Source organism: Blennius ocellaris (assembly GCF_963422515.1).
Source record: "Blennius ocellaris genome assembly, chromosome: 20".
Lineage (NCBI taxonomy): Eukaryota > Metazoa > Chordata > Actinopteri > Blenniiformes > Blenniidae > Blennius > Blennius ocellaris.
The window spans coordinates 12,771,569-12,796,617 of record NC_137669.1 but is presented as its reverse complement, the minus strand read 5'-3'; the positions used below and the strand labels follow the sequence as shown (position 1 = coordinate 12,796,617).

Below are 25,049 nucleotides of genomic sequence, written 5' to 3'. Positions count from 1 at the left end.
GAGCCATACCACACATGCTCCCTTTGACCAGAGTTCTCCAACCTGTGGCTTTAGAGATACCCCTCTATTTTGCCGAACTTTCACAAAAAACAGCATTGTTGCACAGCAGATTTGTTTTTCAAATTGAACAGGAGACAAAAGTGACACTTATCTAAACCGTTAAACTCAAGGTAATTATGTATAACAACTCATTACATGACCTGCCTCTCAAATGAACAAAAAGTATCAGTAAACTCATGGATGCATTGGCTAAAGGTTGCAAACCTCTGGACGAGACTGTGCAAATTGCTCAATTTCAAGAAAAAAACAAAAACAAAGCTGGACTTTGAGTGAGCCTGGCAGGTCAAACCACTTGCCACTTTGTATTTTGCCCATTGCTATTATTTAATCTCACTAGATCTACAAGGTGCGTCCATTCAAGACATCAACTTCCAACAGGAACCGGTGGGAAAGGCTGAGCTTGCCCTGCTGTTGCTATGCAACTACAGTAGTATGGAAAGCATCTGAACCATGGAGCTCTTCTGCTAAATGTTTAACATTTCTTACAGTGAGCCCTAAAAAGTGCTATGCTGTTCATCCTGTCAGAAAGATGCAGAAGCATGCCATTTTAATGACAGAAAGCAAGAGAAAGCTACTGCAGGGATTTTTTTTTTTTTTGGGGGGGGGGGGACTGGTGGCTTAAGTGTGTATGTCTGATTTCTTTAAGCCCTCAGGGCATTACTGGATTCAGTGCCTGGAGAGCAGTGCAAGGGAAGTCTACCAAAAAATGCCCCTACATGTCCATTCTTATGTTTGTGGTAGGGGTGATAACTACATAGTCAGCATGTCATCAGTTCTTTCATTCACGGTTTAGGAATTGAATTGAGCATGTAAATGTGAATGGGGTGACTGACAGACAGTCTAATTGTATTTTGGGGAAAGAAAAAAAAGATCTATAATTTGCATCATCAGGCTTTGTGTCCAGCTCACAATAAATGAAAAGGAATCTGGATACATTCATGAAGCTGCTCAAAAATGGTTTCCTTTCTGATGAGTCATCAACAGATCATATAACAAACAAGGTGCTTTCAATTGCTCATTTTACAGAGGACGAGACACTGATACAGAATGGAGAGGAAATCAAATGATGGTGAAAATAAAGAAGTGATGGAGAAGAGAAGAGAAGAGAAGAGAAGAGAAGAGAAGAGAAGAGAAGAGAAGAGAAGAGAAGAGAAGAGAAGAGAAGAGAAGAGAAGAGAAGAGAAGAGAAAATAAGAGAAGAGAAGAGAAGAGAAGAGAAGTAATGACCATCCTGTCCAACCATTCCCAAGGTTAAATGAGCACATGAGCGAATGTATTGGCTGTAAAGGCTCATTCTGCCAAAACTAAATGAAGCAATAACATCAGAGAGCTCCAGAAACCCATTAACACTTGAGAAAGACGAAGCAGACGGATGGATAGACCGTGAGATGGAGGGATGGAGCTTACAAACCTGTAGAACGAATAAGATGGACTGAGCTCCAGAAACCTTGTGTAACTTTATGCTTGGAGTGTGGGTGGGAAGCAGTGAGACATGTGTGAGCATGGGTGTAATGGAGGGATAGATATGAGTGAAACAGTGAAAAACAGATTTTCCCCCTCGAGTGTCCTCCTCCCTCCCTGTACTCTCTCTTTCTCCATTGTAATTTGATGGTTTCAGCCTGAGCTCTTTAATGAAGAATCTTGGTAATTCTGAGGACAGAGCCTCTGGGAGTAAAGAAGGAGTAAGATGAGGACGGATGGGAAGTGTGAAAAAAAAAATCTACAAGGATGAGATGGGGAGAATAAAAGAGACAGAGAATAGGATGAAATTGGTAGGGGGACTTGCACAAGTCATAAAAAAGAGATGTTCTGCTCACTGTGGTGGAGTCAGGTGGAGTTATCACTGACTGTGTTATGTTATTTGCATAATCACACTCCTCCTAGATGATGGATTCCCTTACTCGGGGTGGTATCATCGCCCCCAGCAGAGATCAACCGACCACTCCCCCTGTCTGCTGAGCTGCCCTCCATATGCTCATTACGCTGCTAATTGCAAGTAGCTTTTAACTGCGAGCGCATCAGAATGTCAGAGGCCCGTTCCAGCCTGTTTCCTACTTGTCTTTGCTTTTACCACCTGCACAACATCATCTTTAAAAAAAATAAATAAATAAAAAATAAAAATAAAAAATCTAGACAATTAGCTTTTAATTCACAGGGTGTATCTCTCGACCTCCAATCTGCAATTTCCCGTTGTCATTAAACATCTGAACCATGGCAGACTTTGACATCCTAAACCAAACACAAGCTTACAAAGACTGAAATGTGCTCAACACTGTTGTAAGCACAACTTCAACTGCAGCCTTAAGTGAGTACAGTAACAGATCAATACATTATATTGGAAACAATGTTTTGTTTTGATCCTTCACAATGTATGCTTGATTGACAGGACAAGTGGTATGACACATAGGAAAGCAATTCACTGTTTTCTTCCTGAGTGTATTTGTAGCCAGCCCAACCAATCATCTTGAATGAAATACACTCTGGTTTCATTGCAGCTCTTCTCAAAATAATTCAAGACTTCATAAAACTTGTACCGTTAAATTGTAAATGATGTCACTAAGTAGTATGCCAAACGATTTTCACACTTCCATGTTGATGAATTTAAAAAACTTCCTTCTCTTTAAGGAGCACATTTATGATCATTTTTGATAATGTGAGGTTGTTGAGGTTTTCCATTCATGAAATAAAATACTCAGTTATATGTAAAACTAAATGTAGGGTGAAAGGATTTGATACTCTTATTTTCCTCGGCGATTTTCATCTGGATTACAACATTGCTCAGGAGCTATCTGTCTTACTCATTGTGTGTCAGGACACGATTGATAAATGTGACAACAAACATTCCGTTTCGACATATCCTTATGCTGTAAGGGCATTTTTTTTCTTTCTTTTTTAATTAATACTGATCTTTACAACAACATATAACCCATGTGATATAATGAGGTAATTAAGTGAAATAAGTTAATTGGAAGAAATGCGGACAGCTGCACATGAGACAGGCATGTTTATGGTCATCAGTTTTCAAAAGCTGACTATGTCGTTGAATTTAGGTAACCATATTAATTGATAAGGGTTAGGAAATGATCCTATTTTATCTTAAAGCAATTATGTTTGTACCGGTTAATTAGTGGAACATTAATGCTTAGTTGCATCTCCTCCGTGGGCTTCCAAAGTTTTGTTTATAATCCATCCAAATAACCCCTTTACCTTCCTTTGATTCCCTCATTTCTTTCAACTCATATTCTATATAATTCACTTCACCCTTTGTGTGTGTGTGTGTGTGTGTGTGTGTGTGTGTGTGTGTGTGTGCACATAACACATGTACTATATAGAAACTGTCTACACATAGATCAATTTTTTTGGAACAAAACCAGTCTAAACTCGTGCTTGTATCAATTATGTATGAATAATCCAAAAATTCATTTATGTAGACTATGAAACATGGATTATTATTGTTATTATTATTTAAAATAACATAGATGCAACAACTTCTGAATCAGACACTCGCTGAATGATACATATTTATGGTTTTCTCACATTTTTGCCATAATTTTATCTCCAATTTTTTTTTCTCTCTAAAGTTTTTATATTTATTAGGTAAAAGATCACATTTATGATGAACATGAATTCGGTGAATCACATCTCAGCACAGAGACTCTGTGGTAGTGTTTAATCTCTTTAATCGCCCTCCTGTCAGGTACGTAACAAATTTATAGACCTGTAAAAATATCCAGTTTGATCAACTGTCATGAACTACAAAACACGTGTACCATGTGGTACCGTGAGATTGGTGACAAGTCTGTGAATCAGGAGGGAGTCTGACATATGGTGTATGATGTAGAATAAAAAATAATAATAAATCAAAAGAAAATATATAGATAATATTCAGAACGTAGTATGTGGCATAGCTTCAGTGTATGACATGATAGTTTCTATAAACAAAAGATGAATGGTTACTAACTGTAAAATGGGTTAATATCTGAGGCAAAATTTATAATCACACTATTATTTAATAGATAACACACACGTACATACAAACACACCAAAGTGTTGCAGGAGAGCATCGGTACCGCCTGCTTCACAGTCACATACACACCGTAGCCATCAACAGAGAATGTATTGCTCCAGGCCATAAACCAGAGGCCTTGGGCAGTGACAGGGAGCATGGCGGGTGAGAGCAGAGCAGAGGAGAGAGAGAAAGAGAGGAGGAAACAAAGGTTTCCAGCAAAGCGACCAAGTGTGTGTGTGTGTGTGTGCATGTTTGTGTGGGTTTTTAAAAACTATGCAATATGTGTTTGATCACACATGTATGCAAAAGGTTGCCACAGTGTGCACAAATGTGTGTGTGTATCATGCTGACGCAGGTGTTGCCAATGACGACGGAGCGGTCACCACAGAGACCCGGAGTCGAACAAGGATGTTTCAGAATACCAATCAGATTTCTCGGGGGACAAAAAAAAGGACCAATGGCAGATATCTATCTAACCTCCAACCTGTCATCTGGCCTTTGGCGGGATTAAGCAATCACACAGAATTAGATACTGATATGCATTGACGAGCAAATCATTCTCAATACCTCCCGCATCAATTATTATCAAGCAGTCTTAATGATGCAAAAATGCTGTTAAACTAACTTTGTAAATGCCTGTAAGAATTGCTGTGGTCTATCAATTAAAATTGCATTGAATGTATGAAAGTCAAATAGAGCAAAGCCTTCAAGCTCCTTGAGGAAAGTAACTGGGGCTTTGCTGCGGCTCTATGACAGGGTGCAGCCTCGTCACTGCAACATACTGCATATCCAACATGCCCTTAACAGTAAGACAGAATTTAAGCTGACACACACACTCCCCACTCTTACTCTGTCAAGGCTGCTGGAGCATGTTTAACTTTTTATAAGCCCTACTTCCACTCCACCTATATAACCTGTAGGCTTTAAGTTCTTCTGTTGATCTGACTCATTATCTTTACCCTGGAGTTTTCTCTTCATGCAGATTGAATATAAGGGGACTAATACACATTAACGAATGCACATTTCATCTTCATTTTCATCACTTAACTTACACAACAAAGTCAGTCTAAACATGTTTTATGTATGCCATTGCAAGTTACATCTACATGCAGAAATTATATTGATTTACATTGTTAGTGAATGCACATTTCATCATAGACACACATACTCATGTACAGTCCCATGGATCTAACTCTTGAAAGCACAATCTGCAATGAGGGGAGCTTATTTTAATAACACGGATGCACAGATATGTTTGCGTCCCACCAGTGAGGTTTCGTCTAATGTAACCCACTTTCAAGTATTTGCTTTAGAACTGAATTTGATAATTGCTCTACCCTGGGACTTGGATATGTTTTAACGCAGTGAAGAGGCCAAATGGTCAAGCTCCGCTTTGTTTCACGATGAATTACACCAATGAATGTTAATTAACAGCATTTTATACTGGAAAGTTTGTGTGACAAAGAGAAAGGAGAGAGCGAGAGAGAGAGCGAGAGAGAGAGAGAGAGAGAGAGAGAGAGAGAGAGAGAGAGAGAGAGAGAGAGAGAGAGAGAGAGACAAACAAGAGGCACTTTACCTTGTTGGGATTTGATGCAGTAATGATCCACACGCACTGTGCATTGCTCTCATACTGAATGGGGAAGTTAGGAGATGTGAAGGTTCCAGACGGCCCCTGAAGATTACTGCCACAAGTCTTTACTGTGGGTAGAAAGAAAAAAATGACATGGTCACAGTTATTAGTAGACTTAGTAGTCGTGCCACAGTTGTACACCACTGTGTCATGGCACTACACCAGAGTGACAATTAAGTTTCTAATTGAACCATTTAGGTGATGCTTCACTAGGGATCCTACAGCAGATGTATAGCAACTTTGTGTCACGCTCGTAGTTCAGTTAAGAACAATTAAAAGTGACACTAATACAGTACTGAGAGCTACAAATAAAAGGTGTAATGAAGAGAAGAGAAGAGAAGAGAAGAGAAGTGAACTCATCTCAAGTGCAGACAAGAACAGAAAGAGATACAGAAGGTCACATGGATGTTATTGATACTGTCAGCAACATCTCCCTGGATAACAGTACTTAATTGGAAGCTATTGGGTGTGAAATACCACAGGATTAGCTAGAGTTGTGGTTATTGACTGATGGAGACATTCACCAGCAATTTGCTCTCAACGTCTACTGAAAGTCAATGGCAAACTCCTACTGTACACGAGTCATATTCACTATCACTCCTAAAAGAAACAAACGGACAAATCGTCAATTAAAACATGCATGAATGACAGCAGCTGTAATTAGCTTGAGAATCAAAGGTTTATTTGGTTGGCCAGCATTGTGCAAACACACAACTTGGTGGTTTAAGCAGATGTAGACAGTCCTCAAGCTGAAAAGTCTTTCAGAGACAAAAACACTAACACCGGGGATGTACTCAGTGGGGTGTTGAAAATGACACATGCTAGGTGTTCGATAAACCAACTAAGCCTTTATTAGGCTTTGTGTTCTGTCTGGGTGTGATAGAAAACCCGCCCGTCTGTCCTTGGGTCGTCCTGTTAGAGTTGGGAGGTAATTTTCTGGTTGGTTTGAAGCAGCGTTTGTCCCTTAATTAGTTTGTTCAGTGGCAGGCCGTAAGAATACGTACGATTAACAGTCATATGCGCACACACGCACATATACACAAACGCAGATCTGGGAAACAAATGGCATCAGCATGGATGTTTATATTGTCAGAACCGAGAAACAGAAAGGCAGCAAACATGTACTTTAAATTGCACATATGTTGGCTCTTTGTGCAGGCTGGAGAAATTAAAGCATGGAGCTTTGCAAGATAATACAGCTAATCACAGTATATCCAGACCGAGGACACAACTGCGATTTATCCATTCTTTCTGATAACATGCACTTACTCAGCCTGCTGTGGCTTAGTGGCCAGAATGACGGAAAGGGAGAAATAAAAAAATCATTCCACACTGTTTGTATATGTGTGTTTCTTTTTGGGTGTAATGGAGTGTATCCATGAGGTGCAGTAAGAGTGTCAGAACAAGTACAAGACCCCTCTGAGACAACCGTATATTGTTCTTGTCCGTCTCTCTCTCTCTCTCTCTCTCTCTCTCTCTCTCTCTCTCTCTCTCTCTCTCTCTCTCTCTCTCTCTCTCTCTCTCTCTCTCTCTCTCTCTCTCTCTCTCTCTCTCTCTCTCTCTCTCTCTCTCTCTCTCTCTCTCTCTCTCTCTCTCTCTCTCTCTCGCTCTCTCGCTCTCTCGCTCTCTCTCGCTCTTTCTTTTTCTCTCTCTCTGCCTGGGCTCCTCTTGACTGTTTACAGTTGATCCTTGTTTCTCTGATTCTTCATGCATCTTCCGTTGACCTTCTCTTGTGTTCGGCTCACTGCAATTTATAAACCGATACCAGAGATAAACTGTTTGTGCACACGCCGAAAGTGAGGAATGACTTATCTGCATGTGTCAGAGACGACGTGTGTGTGTGTGTGTGTGTGTGTGTGTGTGTGTGTGTGTGTGTGTGTGTGTGTGTGTGTGTGTGTGTGTGTGTGTGTGTGTTGCGTGCATGCGTTGACAGCTCAATCAGCGTATCCTGAACGAATGGCCAGCCCACCGCTGTGCCAGCAGCAGAATGGGCACGATGTTGCGATAGTGTGGGGAGAGTTATCACCAGTATTACCAGAGGAGCTAACATCCCATAATTCATATTAAACGCCATCAGTCTCTCAGCCCACATCTGTCCATCTCGTGGTCTGTCTTCCCCCTTGCACTTCATATTCTCACATTTTGGTCCCTCTACGAGCCAGGGTTCTGGAGTTCATGATTTACAATACAGTCTCAGTTTCTCTTCACTTGCCTTTTCTAGCCATTTTTCTTGCAGTCTCTTCTTGTGCTAAGTCAAGTATCATATATACTGAATTTGTCTGCTGTTGAACATGTTAAGGACAAATCTTAAAAGTTTAAATATCTACATGTTCAGATAGAAATATTTTACACCTAGAACCTTCCCTGTCAAGGTTTCTGACAACCTTGTTAGGAGATGTTTGCCTATTTACACGACCAGCTGTTTATGGAGGAAATTATCCTTCATTTCGAGGTGTGTTCATGGCCACCTGGCAAATTTAAATCCAATAATCTTTTTAACTCCTTAAACTGTACTTCCTACCAATCTAAATGCTCTGGGAAATGGGGCTCTTTAGATGCTAAATGCTTCTCAATCTCCACCAAATCTGACTTTTTTATATATTCTCCCTGTTTGATCTTGAAAAGGAAATGTAGAGTGGGATTTTATACCGGTTGCAACCAAGAATGACAATGAGCCTTGACATTATGAGGCCTGTGAACCCTAATTAAATGTACAGACCTGATAGCAGCTTATCATGATTTAGAACCAATACCATACTCAGCTTCCATTTGCCCGAGAGAAGTAAACATTTCTTTATTTCTTGAGACAAGGATTCACAATTTAACTGCATGAGTTGTAGGGCTTCATAATATGTAGTTTAACACCCCCAAAAACAAACAAACAAACAAACAAAAAAAAAACTCTTCGGCATAGTTTATGCAAATCATAAAAACTGCAAGAAATGAAAAATGAGGTTTTGGCATTTCAATCCGGACTTGGTGGGATCCTCATCCACCAGCTTGAGCCATTTTTGATGTGAGATGATGAAATGAATACTTGAATGAGGGTTGTGAATTTCCAGTTGTCTCCGATAACTGTCACGGCCTTTATTCATTGTAACACATTTGCAACCACCAAGAATTTGTGATTTAATCTCTCAAATGTTGTGTGAAAATCAAGTAAATTGTGATTCCTTGCGAAAACTGATACTAAATTTCATATTTTCCTATCTGTCTGTGTCCCCAAACTTGTCATAGCAAGATAAGGCTTTCAGCATTTAATGAATAAAGGACCTAAGAGCTATTGAGAGTTAGTTGTAAAAATATTAATCAATTAGACACAAAACAGTGACATTTTTTTTATGAAGGTGCCTGATTTAACAGTTTGTGTTGAATAAATGTTGCTTCTATTTTACACCATCATCAGGATGATATTGTTTTTTGCAAGTCATTGTGAATTTTTTAGGGTTGACATGTTTTTAGGGAGGAAAGTAATTTGATATGTATTATTATCATCAATCAAATACATAGTCATTTTTCTTTAATAACCTAATACATACAGTATAATACAGATGTTTCTGGATACATTAAAACAATTCCTGAAACACTGTTTGTTTTGTCAGCTATATTCACACCCTCAACATATAATATAAATATGTGTGTGTGTTTCTGGAGCAGCTTCCCTGCCTGTTTGTCTGAGTGACTTTGTGTCTCGCTATCTTTCTCTGTCCTTCTCATCATTATTTATATTGGGACACAGTATAGAGGGTCTACAGCCAAAAAGGAAAAATATCATTGAGACAATAATGAATTCCAGATCAAATTAAAATCTTTTGATCTCTATCGGGATTCGAAGGCAATCTGTCGAAATCAAATGTTTCTCTCTCTCTCTCCATCAACCTCACTCAAACATACATGCACACACACAAACCATTGGGATGCAGCCCAAAAATAAATGTTTTACTCAAAGATCACATAGCCCCAGCCTATACTGGAGCTGCGATGCCCTTGCTTGCATTTCTGCACAGTTTTGTTTTACGGCTTCGGAGAATAACGGCTGCACGCCATAAGCACAGGGAACTCTGCTGCAAGAATGTTTTTTGAATTTGAATACTGTTCAGCTACAAAATAGTTTGACTCCTCGCCAGATATGCCTTCCACTCAAGGTGTACCATATAACTCTGCTGCTCTCACAGCGGGACAGCCTTTGTGGTTACTGACTCGTTCTCTCCAGTGGATGCTCAGCTTCAATCATCCATACAGTAATATTTGGTGAAGCATACCAAGGACACTTAACCCTTACAGGTGCCAGATTATCTGCCTGACCCTGCACTCCCACCACACAGTGTAGACAGAACTGGAGGGGAGATAAATCAAATAGAAAATTAAATTGAATCATGTGGATGGGCTTTCAAAAGGGCACAATTCATGGGCAGAGTCAAAGATGGCATGATACTGGACCGGCATGTGCCCTTCACATGAATACACCCCTGGTCCCAGTGCTGCCTTCAACACCGCTGAGCCTTTTCATCCTTCCATCTTTTGTACTCTCTTTATTCAAGTTGGGGTCACGGGGAGCTGGAGCAAGATCAGAACGGACATCCGGTGGAAGGAAAAGTATGCCTCGTATACGTCAAAGAGACAGACAATCTACAGTCAATTTTAAAGTCACCAAATAACCTCACGGATAGAGCATCGGTGCAGCAAGACTGGAGTTACTGATAATGTTTATATTTCAAACCCAAGGTCTGCAAGACGTGGCTGCAGGAGCGGACATGGACAAACACACGCACACACACACACACACACATTGCACAGAAAGGCCCCCAAACCAGGACTCAAACTGGGGATATGCTCACCACTGTGCAGCCATGTCACCCATCCCTACCTGTGTATGTTTTTTTTTTAATTGTTGGATGAAGATAGACCATATATATTGTCCCAAACTGCCTAAGACCAGCATCTTGGTCATCTTAGTGTGAAGCGATGGTGCTGATCATACTATTTTGTGACCCTTCTTAAGGTTTTAATCAGAATAAAATGTAATGATTATTTAACATATGCAACCACTATAATTAATTTCATATATTCAGAAAAAAAAGTGTTTTTTGAGCTCATAACATCAATAATCAGTCACTGTATAATGTCCTGGTAATGAGAACATCAATCAAAAGCAGCTAAATATTAAGAAAACATTCCTATAAACACATTTCTTTTATTAATTTTTGATGAGGAAGATGTATGATCAAAGAGACAGGTGAGCTCAAATAAAGTGATGAAACCCTGATTTTGACACCAAGGGTTTTAGGCTATCTTCTCATTTCTTACTGATGTTCACGAAAAATATATTACTCCTAAGAAAATTAATAAATTTTTCACCCTATCAACTTCTGGCTGGCATTGTGTAAAAGTTTGTTGTTACTTAATCTATATCACCAAGATAATACTTTCACTCTGGGCTTTGAATAAGAGTATTTGATCAGATTAGAGTTCGAAGTTTGTGCAGGATGGTCAAAATGGCTCTTTTAACAGGCTGCCTGCAGGAGCAGATAGACTGACCAATGGGCACAGAAAAATGATTGATAACATCATTAAGCTGGCACACAAGCGTTACGGTGGCTGTCGTTCTGGTTCGAGCTTTAATGGATACACGGGCAGGCAGAAACCCACACAGCACAAACACACATAGCCGTCATACAAACACCCTGACTTCTCTTTTTTTATTTATTCTGAGGGATCAACATGTGTACGTGTGTGTCTGTACCTGGTTGACATATAGCACCCCTTGTTGACTCGCTATAATCAGACTGGTCAACTGAGACCCCCTGGAGCACGCGCGCGCGCGCGCACGCACGCACGCACGCACGCACGCACGCACGCACGCACGCACGCACGCACGCACGCACGCACGCACGCACGCACGCACGCACACACACACACACACACACACACACACACACACACACACACACACACACACACACACACACACACACACACACACACACACACACACACACACACAGAGTTGGCTCAGTCGCCTTGCCATCTGTCCATTAATCAAGGTGCCACATGGATCCTCACATGGAAGCGGAATATCTCTCTCTCTCTCTCGCTCTCTCTCTCATAAAGTATCATATTAATGGACAGAGCGATATTACCGTTTGATGGCCGTTTTGTTGCTTAGTCTCATTAAGTTTGTTATTCGTGAAGTAACACAGTCGTTACTGCTCTGTCAGCACACCTCTCCGTTTTAGTTAGAATTTTTCTCTTTGTGTTTGTCGAGTGTCGTATGAAAGGCCCAATTTCAAGACATATTCACTTCATTGTCTCCATGATGTTCCAAACACCATCCACATCCAGCTGTATTTAAGTGTTTTGACAGAAGTGACCCTTTAATAAGTCGGCCGGCTTGATGCTTCCTGACAGATTGCCCCTCTTTCTCGACTCATATTCATGAGTTTCCACTTTAGCTATTGGCTGGTTGGATGTAAAGGTCAAACTTGAGCTGTGTTCAGCAAGACACTGCTTTTCTCTTGCCCTGATTTTGTTCAACATGATGAAACAAAGTGGGCTAAATAAGGACACGCCGCTTCAGTGTTTTCTCACTGAAAATTCCCTCGTTTACCTGTTGAACTCAATGCACGGCTTTTGAGCTCCGCATCTTGTATATAAGCATCTCTCTGAACTGAATCAAGTACACGTTTCTGGACGAGCATCTGTGTTGTAGTTTTTCTTCAATAATGAACACGGTGGTGTCAAGCTGTATATGGTGAGGCAGGTAAAGTGTATGCAGCTGCAGTGCGATATTTTGTTGCAGAGCACGATTAGCTCATAGTTCTCAGTGATATTTTGGTGTCCTTGGAGCACCTCTTCATGTACTATTGCTACCTTAGTGAATCGCATTGTCTGTTTAAAATAGCAATATTGAAAAAAAAATTTTCTCTGCTGTTTTTAATTTGTTTTTAATCCAAATTTGTACAAAATAGTTAAAAAAAATTCCAGAAAAGAAAAACAAGACAAATATGTATGGAGTATGTGGATATTTAATTTTAATTGAGGAGAACTGTGCATACAATCACATAGGAGAGGGGATAAATCAGTGACACACAACACAAAAAAGTACCTGTTTATAATCCCTAAAGTCTTGGCTTTGAGTGTTGTCAGGCTCAAGTTGTGATTTTCTGTGGAAAAGCTTGGAAATATTAAATATGAATATTTAATCGCTATTCATGCATTTGAGATGAATGTATTCCAATGTGTTTCAAGTATTCATTCTAATTAGCGAGTTTTTCTTCTGCCCGTCTTTGTAAAATGGCTGTAGAAATTCATGTAGTTTCAGTAAGTTCATCAAGTCTGATTGCAAAAACTGTCACGTGTGTGGCTTTTTTCAGCTCTGATAGCCGAATCGTCACTATCATCACTAAGAAAGGAAAGCCTGTGTTGAAATGACATTTTCTAAGTGTAATTTAATCAACCAGATATATTCCAACTCACTTTGAGCAGCGTATGCTTTTGAAAAAGTATCAGTATGGTATATAGTATGAGAATATTTGAGACCAGATTCAATGTTGCTTGAAATCAGAGGAAAAAAGGAAGTTAGTGTTGTAGCACATAACTAACAAAAGTATGCATTTGCGGTAGGGACAGGGTTAAATAACACAAAATCAACAATAGCAAGCCACATACAGTTCTTGTTTGTACTGTTGTTTGGCGTGTCTCGGCTAATAGTAGCTGAGTTGACTTATTGTATTAGCAGAACATATAATTACAGCACAGTTACTGCAATTTTGTCCTCAATGAGATGTTTTCCAAAAATAAAAATAAAAACGTCTGCTTGCATCATTATGCATGACAGGGTGGTTCAGTATCTTCATCTCGAAAAGATTAAAAGAGGGGTTGGAAGCACTTTTGGGCACTGTATAATCATCCGCTTTCTTAAAAGGAGGAAACTGCTGCTTGTTTACAAGTGAGTTGATGAGACTGGCCATTACTGAAGCCCACCATCATCACATTTAACCAACAATGTGATCCTGCTCCAGCTCCTCCTTCTGCTCCTCTTTTTCACTCCAACTGCAGAATGAAGTGGTCGCACATGCACTTCTATTGAATTAAATACAGCCCAGATATTGAGATGATGAGAAAATCCCTGCACTCCTGATCTGGACGTGCACATTCACATTATATCATTAATAGATTTTGCTTGCTGACTGCAGAAAACGAACGAAAGAGCCCAGCAAAGCAGTCGGAAAATAAAATGTATTAAATGATGAGCCACAGACCACTTTGAGACAACAGTGCAGTTTATTCTATTCACAGTCTATTAGCTTTAGCCACACAATTCTTTCTCGCCTTCAAGCCATTTTATTATTTTTGAAATTTCAATATTAGATTTTGGTCCCTGAGGGGACCAGATTCCTGTGGATACATTTAAAAATGCAGGAGCAGTCTCTATAGTCTACTCCTCATTTTTCAGCTGAGCAACAGCCACCAAAACAGCTTCTTTCAAGGTCTGGATGTATATCTTCATTGTTTACTGTTTACTCTTTTGAGCGATCTGAGCGTACAGCTCAAAGAGAGCCTCGGCATTGTAGTTAAAAAGAGACGATTCCAGCGTTACATGTATTTTGTCCTTCAAGCAACCTCGGTGTGGTGTTTAAAGGATTTGGGGGATTTTTGAAGATGGACGCTTTTCTGTTTCACCAAAGTAGGACAAAGACACACTGCACAACAATAATAAAGCAGTAGCAGCGTCAGTAGTGCAGAATGAAGTGCTATCTACTGTAATAACCAGACTAACACTGAAAATAATAACTTATAAGTTCTAAATTTGAGTTTTTAGAGCAGTGGGGTGTTAAACATATGGCCCAAGGTTCAAAATTCTAACTTTTCTTTTATCTGTTGCAAAATATTTCACATGGAAAACACATATAGCTTTATATTGTAATGAAAAAGCTATTTAGTTTCCCTTGGCATTAAAGCGAAAGTGTGAGGGTGAATCTGTCAAATCATGCATGCTGAAGGCTGCAGAGACCATATACGCCGTGGGACAGGCTTTGGTCAACATCAGCCAGGAAAGAGTGGGATGAAAGAGGATTTCAGACCTGCTTGCAGATCGAAAGACAAACACCCCAAAGTGAAGTAAGTGTTTGTTTTTCTGTTTTTTTCCCCTCCAGAGCAAAATGTATACTTTTTCAGTTCAGCCCAACTGAAATCCATGTATGTGGGCCCTCAACTAAAATGAGTTTAACATACCTGTTTGAGGGGTTATGTCACAGAGCGTGAACATTAAATTCTCTGTTGTTCGGTCCTCCTGTTTGCATCATTGCACAATGGCGGAATGAGGCAGCTTTTTGCAGCTTATATTCGGGGGCCGTGCTGGAGTAACAGTGCCCTCCATTGTGAGATGCTTAAAATAACAAACATCAACTACCACGGAAGCGCCGGTTACTTAGCAACGGCCACGAAGAAGGAAGGTGCACTTTGTCATCGTGATGTCAAAAAGTTGCTCACAGTGGTTCATGTTGGGAATATCGGTGTCGGTGTTCTAAATTCAGCACACCTGCTCCTGAGAAGTTACACTGGCTCGGTGAGATCTTCTCACTCTGCCCACACGCCTTTTTCTCACACAGATCCCCGCTGACTGATGGCTCTATTTCTCAGCGATGGAGGTCATTCTTTAAACCCATTCAGTGCTCCGGGGGACGACATCAGTAACTTCTAATGTTCCTGACAGCCCTCCGTTGGGGAGCCGCAGCCCATCATCACATACAGGTAAATTCACAGCTTGATTGGCTAAATGTCAGTAGCTGTGCTTAATTGCTAATTATAAAGTATTTAGCGGTGATGAATCCCTAACAGCGATTAACAATTATAAAGAGCCAATCAAAAGCTTTCCGCACTATAATATCTTTGATGATTAGTTAGATAATAAGGTTGATGGGCAGGCACAAAGCAGCCAGGCAGTCATATCCGAACTGTGTTTGCAATGTGAAATCCTGACTGCTCATGAGGATTTGTGCTGTCATGGTAACACAAACCTTAATGAAAGGTCAGCCCCCGCGTGAGTCTTCATCACAAGAGAAACTTGGGATAGTAGTCGAGGCTCGTGGTTAGACTCTGTCCTTTAAACCACTTTAAACCACAGGGCGAGAGAGCAGGACCCGCAGCGAGCAAGCATCTGCTCTGCCCAGGCGTCTCTGAGTGAGACGCTGAATCCCTCTGGAGACCAGCAGTGCTATTCACCCCCAATAAGTCCAAAGTTTAGCTACGGTTCATATGCAAATGTTGTTATTAATTCAGTGAGGTGTACTTTCCACTGAGGCTGTTTTTTTTTTTACATTTTCCAGCTTTCAAAGATCCACTTTCTCATTTCAGCCTGTCTGGTCTCATAATGGTTTCTTTCTTAGTCTTTTTCTATTTTTTTAAACCTAAGTTAGGTATAAATATATAGAACTCAGGCTAATACTTTGTCAACATACTAGCCACACAAACATCGTCTTGGACATCAGACTGACTTGATTAAACTCAGTCTAAGCCGCGATTTGTCTAATCGCGTGAAATCTCAACGATGTCCTCAACAGTGTAAAACAAGGGCAGGCAGAAAAAGAAATGCACAGGCATGCACACACACACGCACTTCCTTCAAAACGCACGCACACACACACACACACACACACACACACACACACACACACACACACACACACACACACACACACACACACACACACACACACACACACACACACACACACACACACACACACACACACACACACACACACACACGTATGTTAAAGTATGTCTTTGCAGCTACAGTCTGAAACCTACTGAAGGAAGACATGAAAAATTACTTTGGCATTTAACATGACAGATGCCCTCTGTGTGTGTGTGCGTGCGTGTGTGTTTGTAAGCGTGCCTTATGTGAAAACCTGTAAGAAACTCTACAGACTGAATGTCTGAAATGTATAAATTATTCAGAGCCTCCAGCCTTCTAAATGTGTTGAAATACAGTAAAAACATTGCAAATGGGTGTTTGATTTGTATATTACACTGAGCACCACTGATGGAGCTTGGAGCTTGTTTGCTGGTGTATTTACCTGTACTCTGCTGGCTTCACATGATTTCAGATCCTGAGCAACCTCTATCACTGCTCCCTTGATGAAAGCTCACGGGCGTAACATGTTAGTGAGGCGCTGCGCAGCAAACACCGGATTATGGAGTGTTTTGTTTTCATAATTTTATAGCCAATGGCTTGAAACACAATTGGGATTTTTTCCACGATAAACTCAAGCCCAGTCAACACAAAGTCATTCTGAGAGAGGCCAAAGCTACCCGCTGGTAACATTTTAAAGGCGATGTGCATGAGCAGTGGAGCTTGAATAGTTTTCTACCATAACATCTTGTGATCAGACCCTCTTTCTTCATCCATATACAGGAGGTATTTTGCACTGTTACTCTGGTGTAATTTATATATATTTATGTATGAGAGTTTCCCTCTGGAATTAATAAATGATTTTAATTTGATTCTATTCCTTTATATTCCATATGCTTGCATGGGACACATGAAGAGGCTTATCTCTCACCTTTGCAGACTGGTCTGTGGTCACTCCAGGCGGCGAAGACTTCTGCCACTCTCTGACAGCTGATGGTTTTACTGCCCTGAAGTACATAGTCTTCTCCACAGCTAAAAAGCACCTCACTTCCAATGCTGCAGAGATGCATGCACACGCGCACACGCGCACACGCACACACACACACACACACACACACACACACACACACACACACACACACACACACACACACACACACACACACACACAGAGGAAGAAAAATAACAAGCTGAATCTTCTGTGCAGATGTATCTTACAGCAGGTTTGTGTGATATAAGTTGTACCTGAAGTCATTGCCATGGCGTTTTCCGTTCTCCGGCTCTCCAGGGTCAGGGCAGGAGTTTGAAGCATGTCTCACGCCTCCTTCATTCACTACGCAGAGAAATAGACACGTCCAGGACAAAAAGGTTAGAGGCGGATGGAAATGCTTGGATCACAGCAGTATTGGGTAAGGGAAAATATTCCCTTGAAAGTGAAATTACTGGGGTTTTTTTTGGAAAAAAAGCCAGGTACCGATCAGTCATAACAATATGAGCACTGACAGGTGAAGTGAAAAAACATTGATTATCTCTTTAACCCACCTCCTCTCAGTGGGTGAGGTAGACATTGGCGGTAAGTGAACATTTTGCCCTCAAAGTTGTTGTGTTAGAAGGAATCATTGACAACACAATGATTTGAGTGAGTTTGACAAGCCTACATTTTCTTGGCTCGATGACTGCATCTGAGCATCTCCAAAACTACTGCTCATGGAGGGTGTTCCCAGTCTGCAGCGGTAAGGGAGGGTGTGCTGATATGTTGCATCCAGTTGGTAATTATAATAATAGCACAACAACTCTATTCTAAAATCAGCTGACTTTGATAGCACGGAGCACTAGTCCTCCTCAGGACATTTCCAGGTCGCCACTTTGACATCTAGCTTTTGAAATATGTCCGCCTCAGCACTTATTCATTTTAGAGATGACAGGAAACAGGTGAGACAGACCAGGAGAGAGAGAGACACACAGCAGTTTAGATGGTTACGGAGACAAACAGGGACGGTACAGCACTCCAGGCTCCATCCTAATTCTCTGAGAAACACAGGCGCTAATCTTGATAGTAACACTCCAAACATCACAGAGGCAGAACAGAGACAACACAGAACTGTACAAATACTTTGAGTTTGCGACATCAAGACAAGCGTGCATCTGACAGGGTGCCTCTCAATTTTGTCTATGTAATAACAATAGTGCTGCTGTAGTACGTACATATAGCATTTTTATTTGTTTCCAATACTGCTGTTTGATCATTGTATTGCCTTTCTAAATTTGCATATCGTTTCTCTTTACTATCTGGCTTGGTTTGTGATTTCTTATATATATAGTCTGCTTTTCCTTAAAATATGCTTCAGTGTAGAGTTTTTATTTCAACTGCACTTCACTCATTCAAAAATCAATTTTTCCTTCCTTCTACCTTCTGGGTTGACTTCATTCAATGGATAGTGTGTTTGTGAGTGGATGGGAGAACTGGGAAAAACAGCTCCAATGTCTTCAATGTATCTTTCAGGTGTGTGGAAAAATATAAAATATGGACAACTTCTTTTCAACTTTCCCCATTTGAAAACATGTTTGGATATTGTCCAATCAGCCATATAATCAGTCTCGTAATGAACTGTGCTTCGGTGATAGCTTGGTGAAAAAAGGGGCGAAAGTTACCTTAATAACCCTACAATTTACCCACATTGTTTGTTTATGCCACAAAGTACAGAATCAGCCCACATACATATTTATTATTCATGGTGCTTATTAGATGGTCATGCTTCTCTGGTGCTTGGTGTCAGTACAAAATCACCAGAGGGATAGTGTGTCCTGTTGTGTTTATGTATTTCAGCTAAACAGAAAAACCACATACTGGATTTTTGAATTCTGAACCAGGGACTGATATTCAAATGAGAGCGAATCACATAGTTGGGTGTAGAATAATATTCAGGATATTTCCAAAGCAGCAGACATCGCAGAGGCAGTGTTCAGTTGATTAGGCTTCTTATTTCATTAGTATGATTAGATTACGTGCGGAACAACATAATCCATTTTCTGGTATTTGTATGGCAAATATCCTAATTATTCATTATTGTTGTTTTCCCACTTATAATCACCATTTATTATTTTGAATTTAAAGTTTTTCCTTCATTAAACAGGCTTTTGAAAGTTATTCTTGCTGCTGTATTTGGGATTCACCTCAACTAAGTAGTCCAAGTATTTTTTTTGGAACAAAACATAATTTTAAATAGCTAAATTTGCAAGAGGTCCCAGGAATCCAAACAATGAAAAATATGTATTTGTATAATATTCACAAAATATGCTGCTGCAAACCAACTCTCAACGTTGTGCTCTAAGTTTTAAAGTCCAATTTACAATGTCCGTTTCATTTAAAGAACACGCAACTAAAGTCACAGATATTCACATATACAAATTATAATTTCTTTCCTTATTTTATTTTCCTTTCTGCTTCCCTGTGTTGTAAGTGGGATTGCATGGCAAACATTGGGAAACCGATAAAGAGCAAGTTGATCTTATCTTTAGAATTCAGTTAAGTGTGATAAACACTGACAGAATGAAAATGCTGCCAACTTGTGTTCTCCCACAAACAGTCCTTCTCATCCAGGCTGCCCTGTCTCTCTGGTTAACATGTATGTACATGTTCAGTTCATATCAACGAGCCCAGCAGGTGGTTGATATGCTTGTGTGCATGTGTGTTTTGCAGTACATAGTTTGTTGCTTTGTTGGAGCAGCTAATTCGACCATCTGGACTATTAACGCTGCAACAGAGGGGACGGTTACAGTATGAGTCCCATGTGCACACGTTCCAAACACAAAAAGCCCATGAAATGCAATTTACACATACGACGTGTGCACATACACAAAACGACATGTACACCAGCTTTGTGCTTCACTGAAAAGGTAAAGCAGTCAGAGCAGAGAAAATTGGCATCTGAACCAATCAGAGCCAGACTAATTAACATACAAATTCACATCTGTAGAATCAATTCTCCACCATGACTCTCCATCCTGTCACGGAATCGAATGTATCTGCAATGCACTGAGCCCCCCTGCTGCGCTTAGCTCAGCCATTGCTTTTCCATCAGCCCAGACAGTCTTTTTGAGATTTACACAAACACATTTAATAACACAAAAATATGCAACATAGAAAAGCAATTTTGTTGTTCAGAAATGTTAAGAAATGCCTTACTTCCAAACATGCAAACGAATCATCAAGGAGCAAAGACTTTAGTGTTTCCACATGTGTGAAACACAAACATGCCTATTATGGACTATTATGCATTAAGTAAAGTTAGTATAAGTGTAGTAAATATCTGTGGTGCATGCAGTGTGTAGGTGGGAAGTAGAGAGGTACTATCACTTTTATGCCTCACACCCAGCTAACCTTCAGAGATGAGGTGTAAAATAAAGTGTAAAGTGAAAATATAATGTGTAAAATGACAAGATTCAGTTTAAGATTAAATATGCTTCTCAAGCTATTACATATAATCCCATTGCTGTGTTTGAATCACAATTCAACAAGTGTCACTAGAGCATTTAGGAATAATATGATTTAAAAATTTACTCTTGAGCCCACGGTTAGCCTTTTTTGTTTGTTTTCTTCATCACAGTAACTGTTACTTTGCTTTCCATCAGTCCCTCGCATGTTTCTGACATGCTACAGTGTCTCGTTCACCGTTAATTCTGCAGCATTATTAGTTGCTGCTGCACATTTTAACCTCTGCTGTGCAGCTTTTTCTTTTGATGACATTGTGCATTACTCTGTCATTTAAAAACTGTCATAATGGAGGTTTTTCATTTGTACTGTAGCAGCATTCTGTTGTCATACAGTGACATCTAGTGGCCCCCGGTGGTATGTACCAACATTTTTCTTTAACATATAAGTTGTGTGACCCAGCGACAAGTACAGCAACTTATCGTCCTGAAAATATGGTAAAGAGAGGGTATTTTAGAGTTGAAAGAAATAGTGATGGTACCAATAAAAGATTGACAGATATAACTATACTCCAATTTGCCATCCACAGTGAGGAACTATAGTTTAGTGGTCTTCAAGATGTGAATATGTAAATATCTTTTATAACAAAGTATTTTGTGAATTTGGATTAACTTCATGACCTGTGTATTAAGAGGGCCTATTAAAAAGTAGTAGAGAGAGAAGAGAAGAGAAGAGAAGAGAAGAGAAGAGAAGAGAAGAGAAGAGAAGAGAAGAGGGCGGTAAACAATATTACGCCAGCTGATTCACATTCCCTGATCAGGTCTAAAGCAAGGCAAAACAAACCATGATTAAGCTTATCAGAGCAAGCCATGATTAAATATATCAAAGCAGGCAAGGAAGAGGCAAGACACCATGACCAAAATACATGTATAAAAACATCAAACAACAGGAACACCAAGCAGTCAAGCAGAATGCAAAAGAGAAAAAAAAAGTGCTTTGAAAAAGACTTTGGGCACATTCAACAAATGTGTGCTTCAAAATTTCAGGATGTTGGTTATCCAATTCAGTAAATTCATATTTCAATGTGTTTTTGAAACATGTTTTTGTGTTTGTGAAATTTGGAATTTCTAAATAATATACATAGTCGCTGTACGTTTGGCAATCAAAGGCACAACATGTTGAATGTAAAAGCCTCTTTAATAAAAGTGACATAAGCAAAACCTTAAAACAAAGTCCAAGCCAAGCCATCACATGTTAGTTCATTAGCCAAAGGGACATTAAATGTGAACTCACATATTGAAAACTTGTTGCTGGAGTCTTTGCCAGGGAATAATTTAACACCCCGCGATTTAAAATCTACTGATCGCTTCACTGCAGAGAAGAACAGAATACAAAAAAGAGAAGAAAAATCAGAGAACATATCCCATAAAGTGGAAAGAAAAAAAAAAACACCTAGCAAAGGATCTTTATCAGGCAAATTCTTCTCCTTCACAAAGCTGAGAAAGAGAAGAGCATAGCATAGGGGAGGGTGGGGGGCACAAAGGCAAAGTAAATTTAAAAGAAAATGGTGGAGTCAGACAGTGACAGAGAGAAAGAGAGAAAGACAGATGCACGCAGAGAAAAAGGTAGTGATGATGTTTCGGACAATAGCGCCATTCAACATTTTTTTGTTCATGAGAAGCTTAATTTGTCCTTCACTGTCACTCAGAGACATACATCAGATATAGGGGTGTTTTGCTGGAAGCCCCATCATAATCTGAACAAAGCTGGTAAAGGAAATTGAAGCCTTAATCAAAATGAAAATGATGCATCTCTGTATCAAAGGATTCAGATAGTGGCACATTTGAAAATAGGTGGTTCCTTTAATCAGAGCAAATGAGAGGCAAGAGGAGACAAACTAACTGAGTGATCCCTGTCAGTATGAGTTCTGTTACTGGCATTGCTGTATTACGAGGTGGGCAACATCAGGGCTGTATATTGATCTATAGTTACAGAGATAGAATACAGGAGTCAAAGCGAGTGGGCGAGAGCTGTATTTGAATCCATGTACTAATAACAACAGCTAAAGGCCCTGGGGGTAAACTAAATTTTACTCTCTCCAGATTTGATAATTTTTCCTGCTCTGCTCTGTCAAAATAAATGACTACATTACCAACATAACTAATAAAAAAATATACACAAATATATCTTGTCTTGAATGACAAAGTACAGTGACAAATCTCTTTAATGGATGTCTGACAGAGTGGCTGACAGACGTCGCTTTCATAATGACCTGACTAATCCACTGAATGGTGACAAATAGCAGATGAGTTAATGTGCTACAATTATCTTTAATGTTATACAATAGCTACACATATAGACATACATCATTGGTGTCCTATTTAACGGGCTTGATTTACATCGCCTGTGTTTTATGCCTTATGTAGTACAGTGCAGACATACAGCGCACGTTGGTGTTTGACTTACCATGTTGACATTTCACTGGATCAATTAATGGGATAACAATTAATCTGATGCAAAGCGGTTGCTCGTTAGCTTAATTTTCAAACCATGTGGTTATTTTAGCAGCATATTAATCTCATGTGGTCCTACTGTATGACTGTTTGGTGCATTAGAAAGACAAAGCTACATTTGTATTATTGGACAAATAGTTAATATAGGGAAGCTGATATAACTTAAAATACTATCTGCTGAACATAAATACCAGGATCGTAAACTACAAATGTATAGACAGACATTCATATTAAAACACATAATAGCATTACAGTTACAGTTAGACTATATAAGATAACAGCAGCAGTAAAATTGGATGAACACCATCAAGGTAAATATCACCTCTCGACTCCACCTGTCAAACTGTGCAGGATCCTCTGTGAACATCCCGGAGCATAATCAAGCCAAATGCAGCACCCTACCTTTAATTAGTGAGTGAAGCATTAAACATGGACAAGTGGGCAATAATTTCATCTATTTTCTCTGTTGGTAAAGACAAGGAGGTCACTGTAGATGTCGTGGGTTAAGTGAGTACACTAAGAAATTGTCCCTATTCTAGGATGACAGACTTCACTTATGCATCCTTATAGTTCTTCATGTTAGTCAAATTCACCTGCAGTCAAGCTGCTCACGAGTGACGTCAGTGTCTTGGGGTTGTACTCTTCAACATATGAGATGGGGGATTGAACAATCAACCTTGGGATTGGAAAACAGCTTGCTTTACTAACTGAACCAAAGGTTGCAATAAAGTGCAATACACGTCAAACCACGAGATGTATGAGATTTCTGGGAGTCTCTACTCTCACCTGGCTTTCCTATTCTTCGTCTCCTCCTTATGTCTCCTGACTTCCTCCTTCACTCATCCCCTCCTGCATCAGAGTGTTTATTTGTGATTCACCTATTTGAATAAGTTAACAACCGGCCTGAGGGGACTGCGCCTTCCCCGTCCTCTGGAACACACTCCCACAACTCATCGGGAACACAAACTCATTGCAAAACTTCAAAACACTCCTCAAAACCCACTTGTTCAAACTTGCTTTTCAATAAACTCTTCATTTTATTTTTCCTTATTTGCATTTCTTTATGCACAGTGTCTTTGAGTGCCCAATAAAGTGCGATACACGTTTGATGTATTATTATGATTTTACACAGGATGCCCATCTTGCCCGAAGTATTTATCAATCCCTTGAGAACATCGGATTTTGCCCTATAGCGCATTTTAAAGTTGTATTTTGTCAATTGTGTCTAAAGGAATTCAGCCATGAAAAAAGCATTTTAATAAACTGTCTACCAGTTGTATCTTCTCACAAATAATCAATATTAAGTCCTTTAAAGTTATCACATGAGTCTATCACATGTTATCATGAAGAAGTGAAATGATCTTGTTACTGATGTTGACATTTTATATATTATTATTTTCAAGCGAGAAGAGCTATTATATAATTGAAGAATGTTGCCAACTATATATTTTTTCCTTTCACATCTTAAAGTGATGCCTGCTATAAATTCTGTCATTAATGAGTTGCCCCAAGGAACTCGTGCATCACAGCTGCTTATGACAGCCTCTACTTGCCATTCAGAGAAAGAATAAAAAAGAAAACATTAACTTCACAGCAATCCACCGACACAAAGAACATAAGTTATTATTCCTGACACTGGTGTCACAGCTATTTAGGAGGCCAAGCTTGAAATCTTATGCAGTAACTTCCATCTTTAAGATCACAAAAACTGAAATGTACTTATGAGATTGAAGAGCAGTAATGCATACAAAGTGATTTCAATGTGGAAC

The 25,049-nt window shown here is 39.7% G+C and overlaps 1 protein-coding gene across 1 annotated transcript in view; it reads right to left on the bottom strand.

Moving 5' to 3' along the window:
• Positions 1 to 25,049, bottom strand: part of csmd3b (CUB and Sushi multiple domains 3b) — a gene marked incomplete at both ends in the record, with an annotated part of 464,348 nt that overhangs the window by 108,626 nt on the left and 330,673 nt on the right. Inside the window, 4 exons of the mRNA XM_080515545.1 lie at positions 5,646 to 5,767; positions 17,267 to 17,391; positions 17,581 to 17,668; positions 22,061 to 22,138. Coding sequence (XP_080371671.1) covers positions 5,646 to 5,767; positions 17,267 to 17,391; positions 17,581 to 17,668; positions 22,061 to 22,138 — 413 coding nt within the window. The remainder of the gene's footprint in view (positions 1 to 5,645; positions 5,768 to 17,266; positions 17,392 to 17,580; positions 17,669 to 22,060; positions 22,139 to 25,049) is intronic.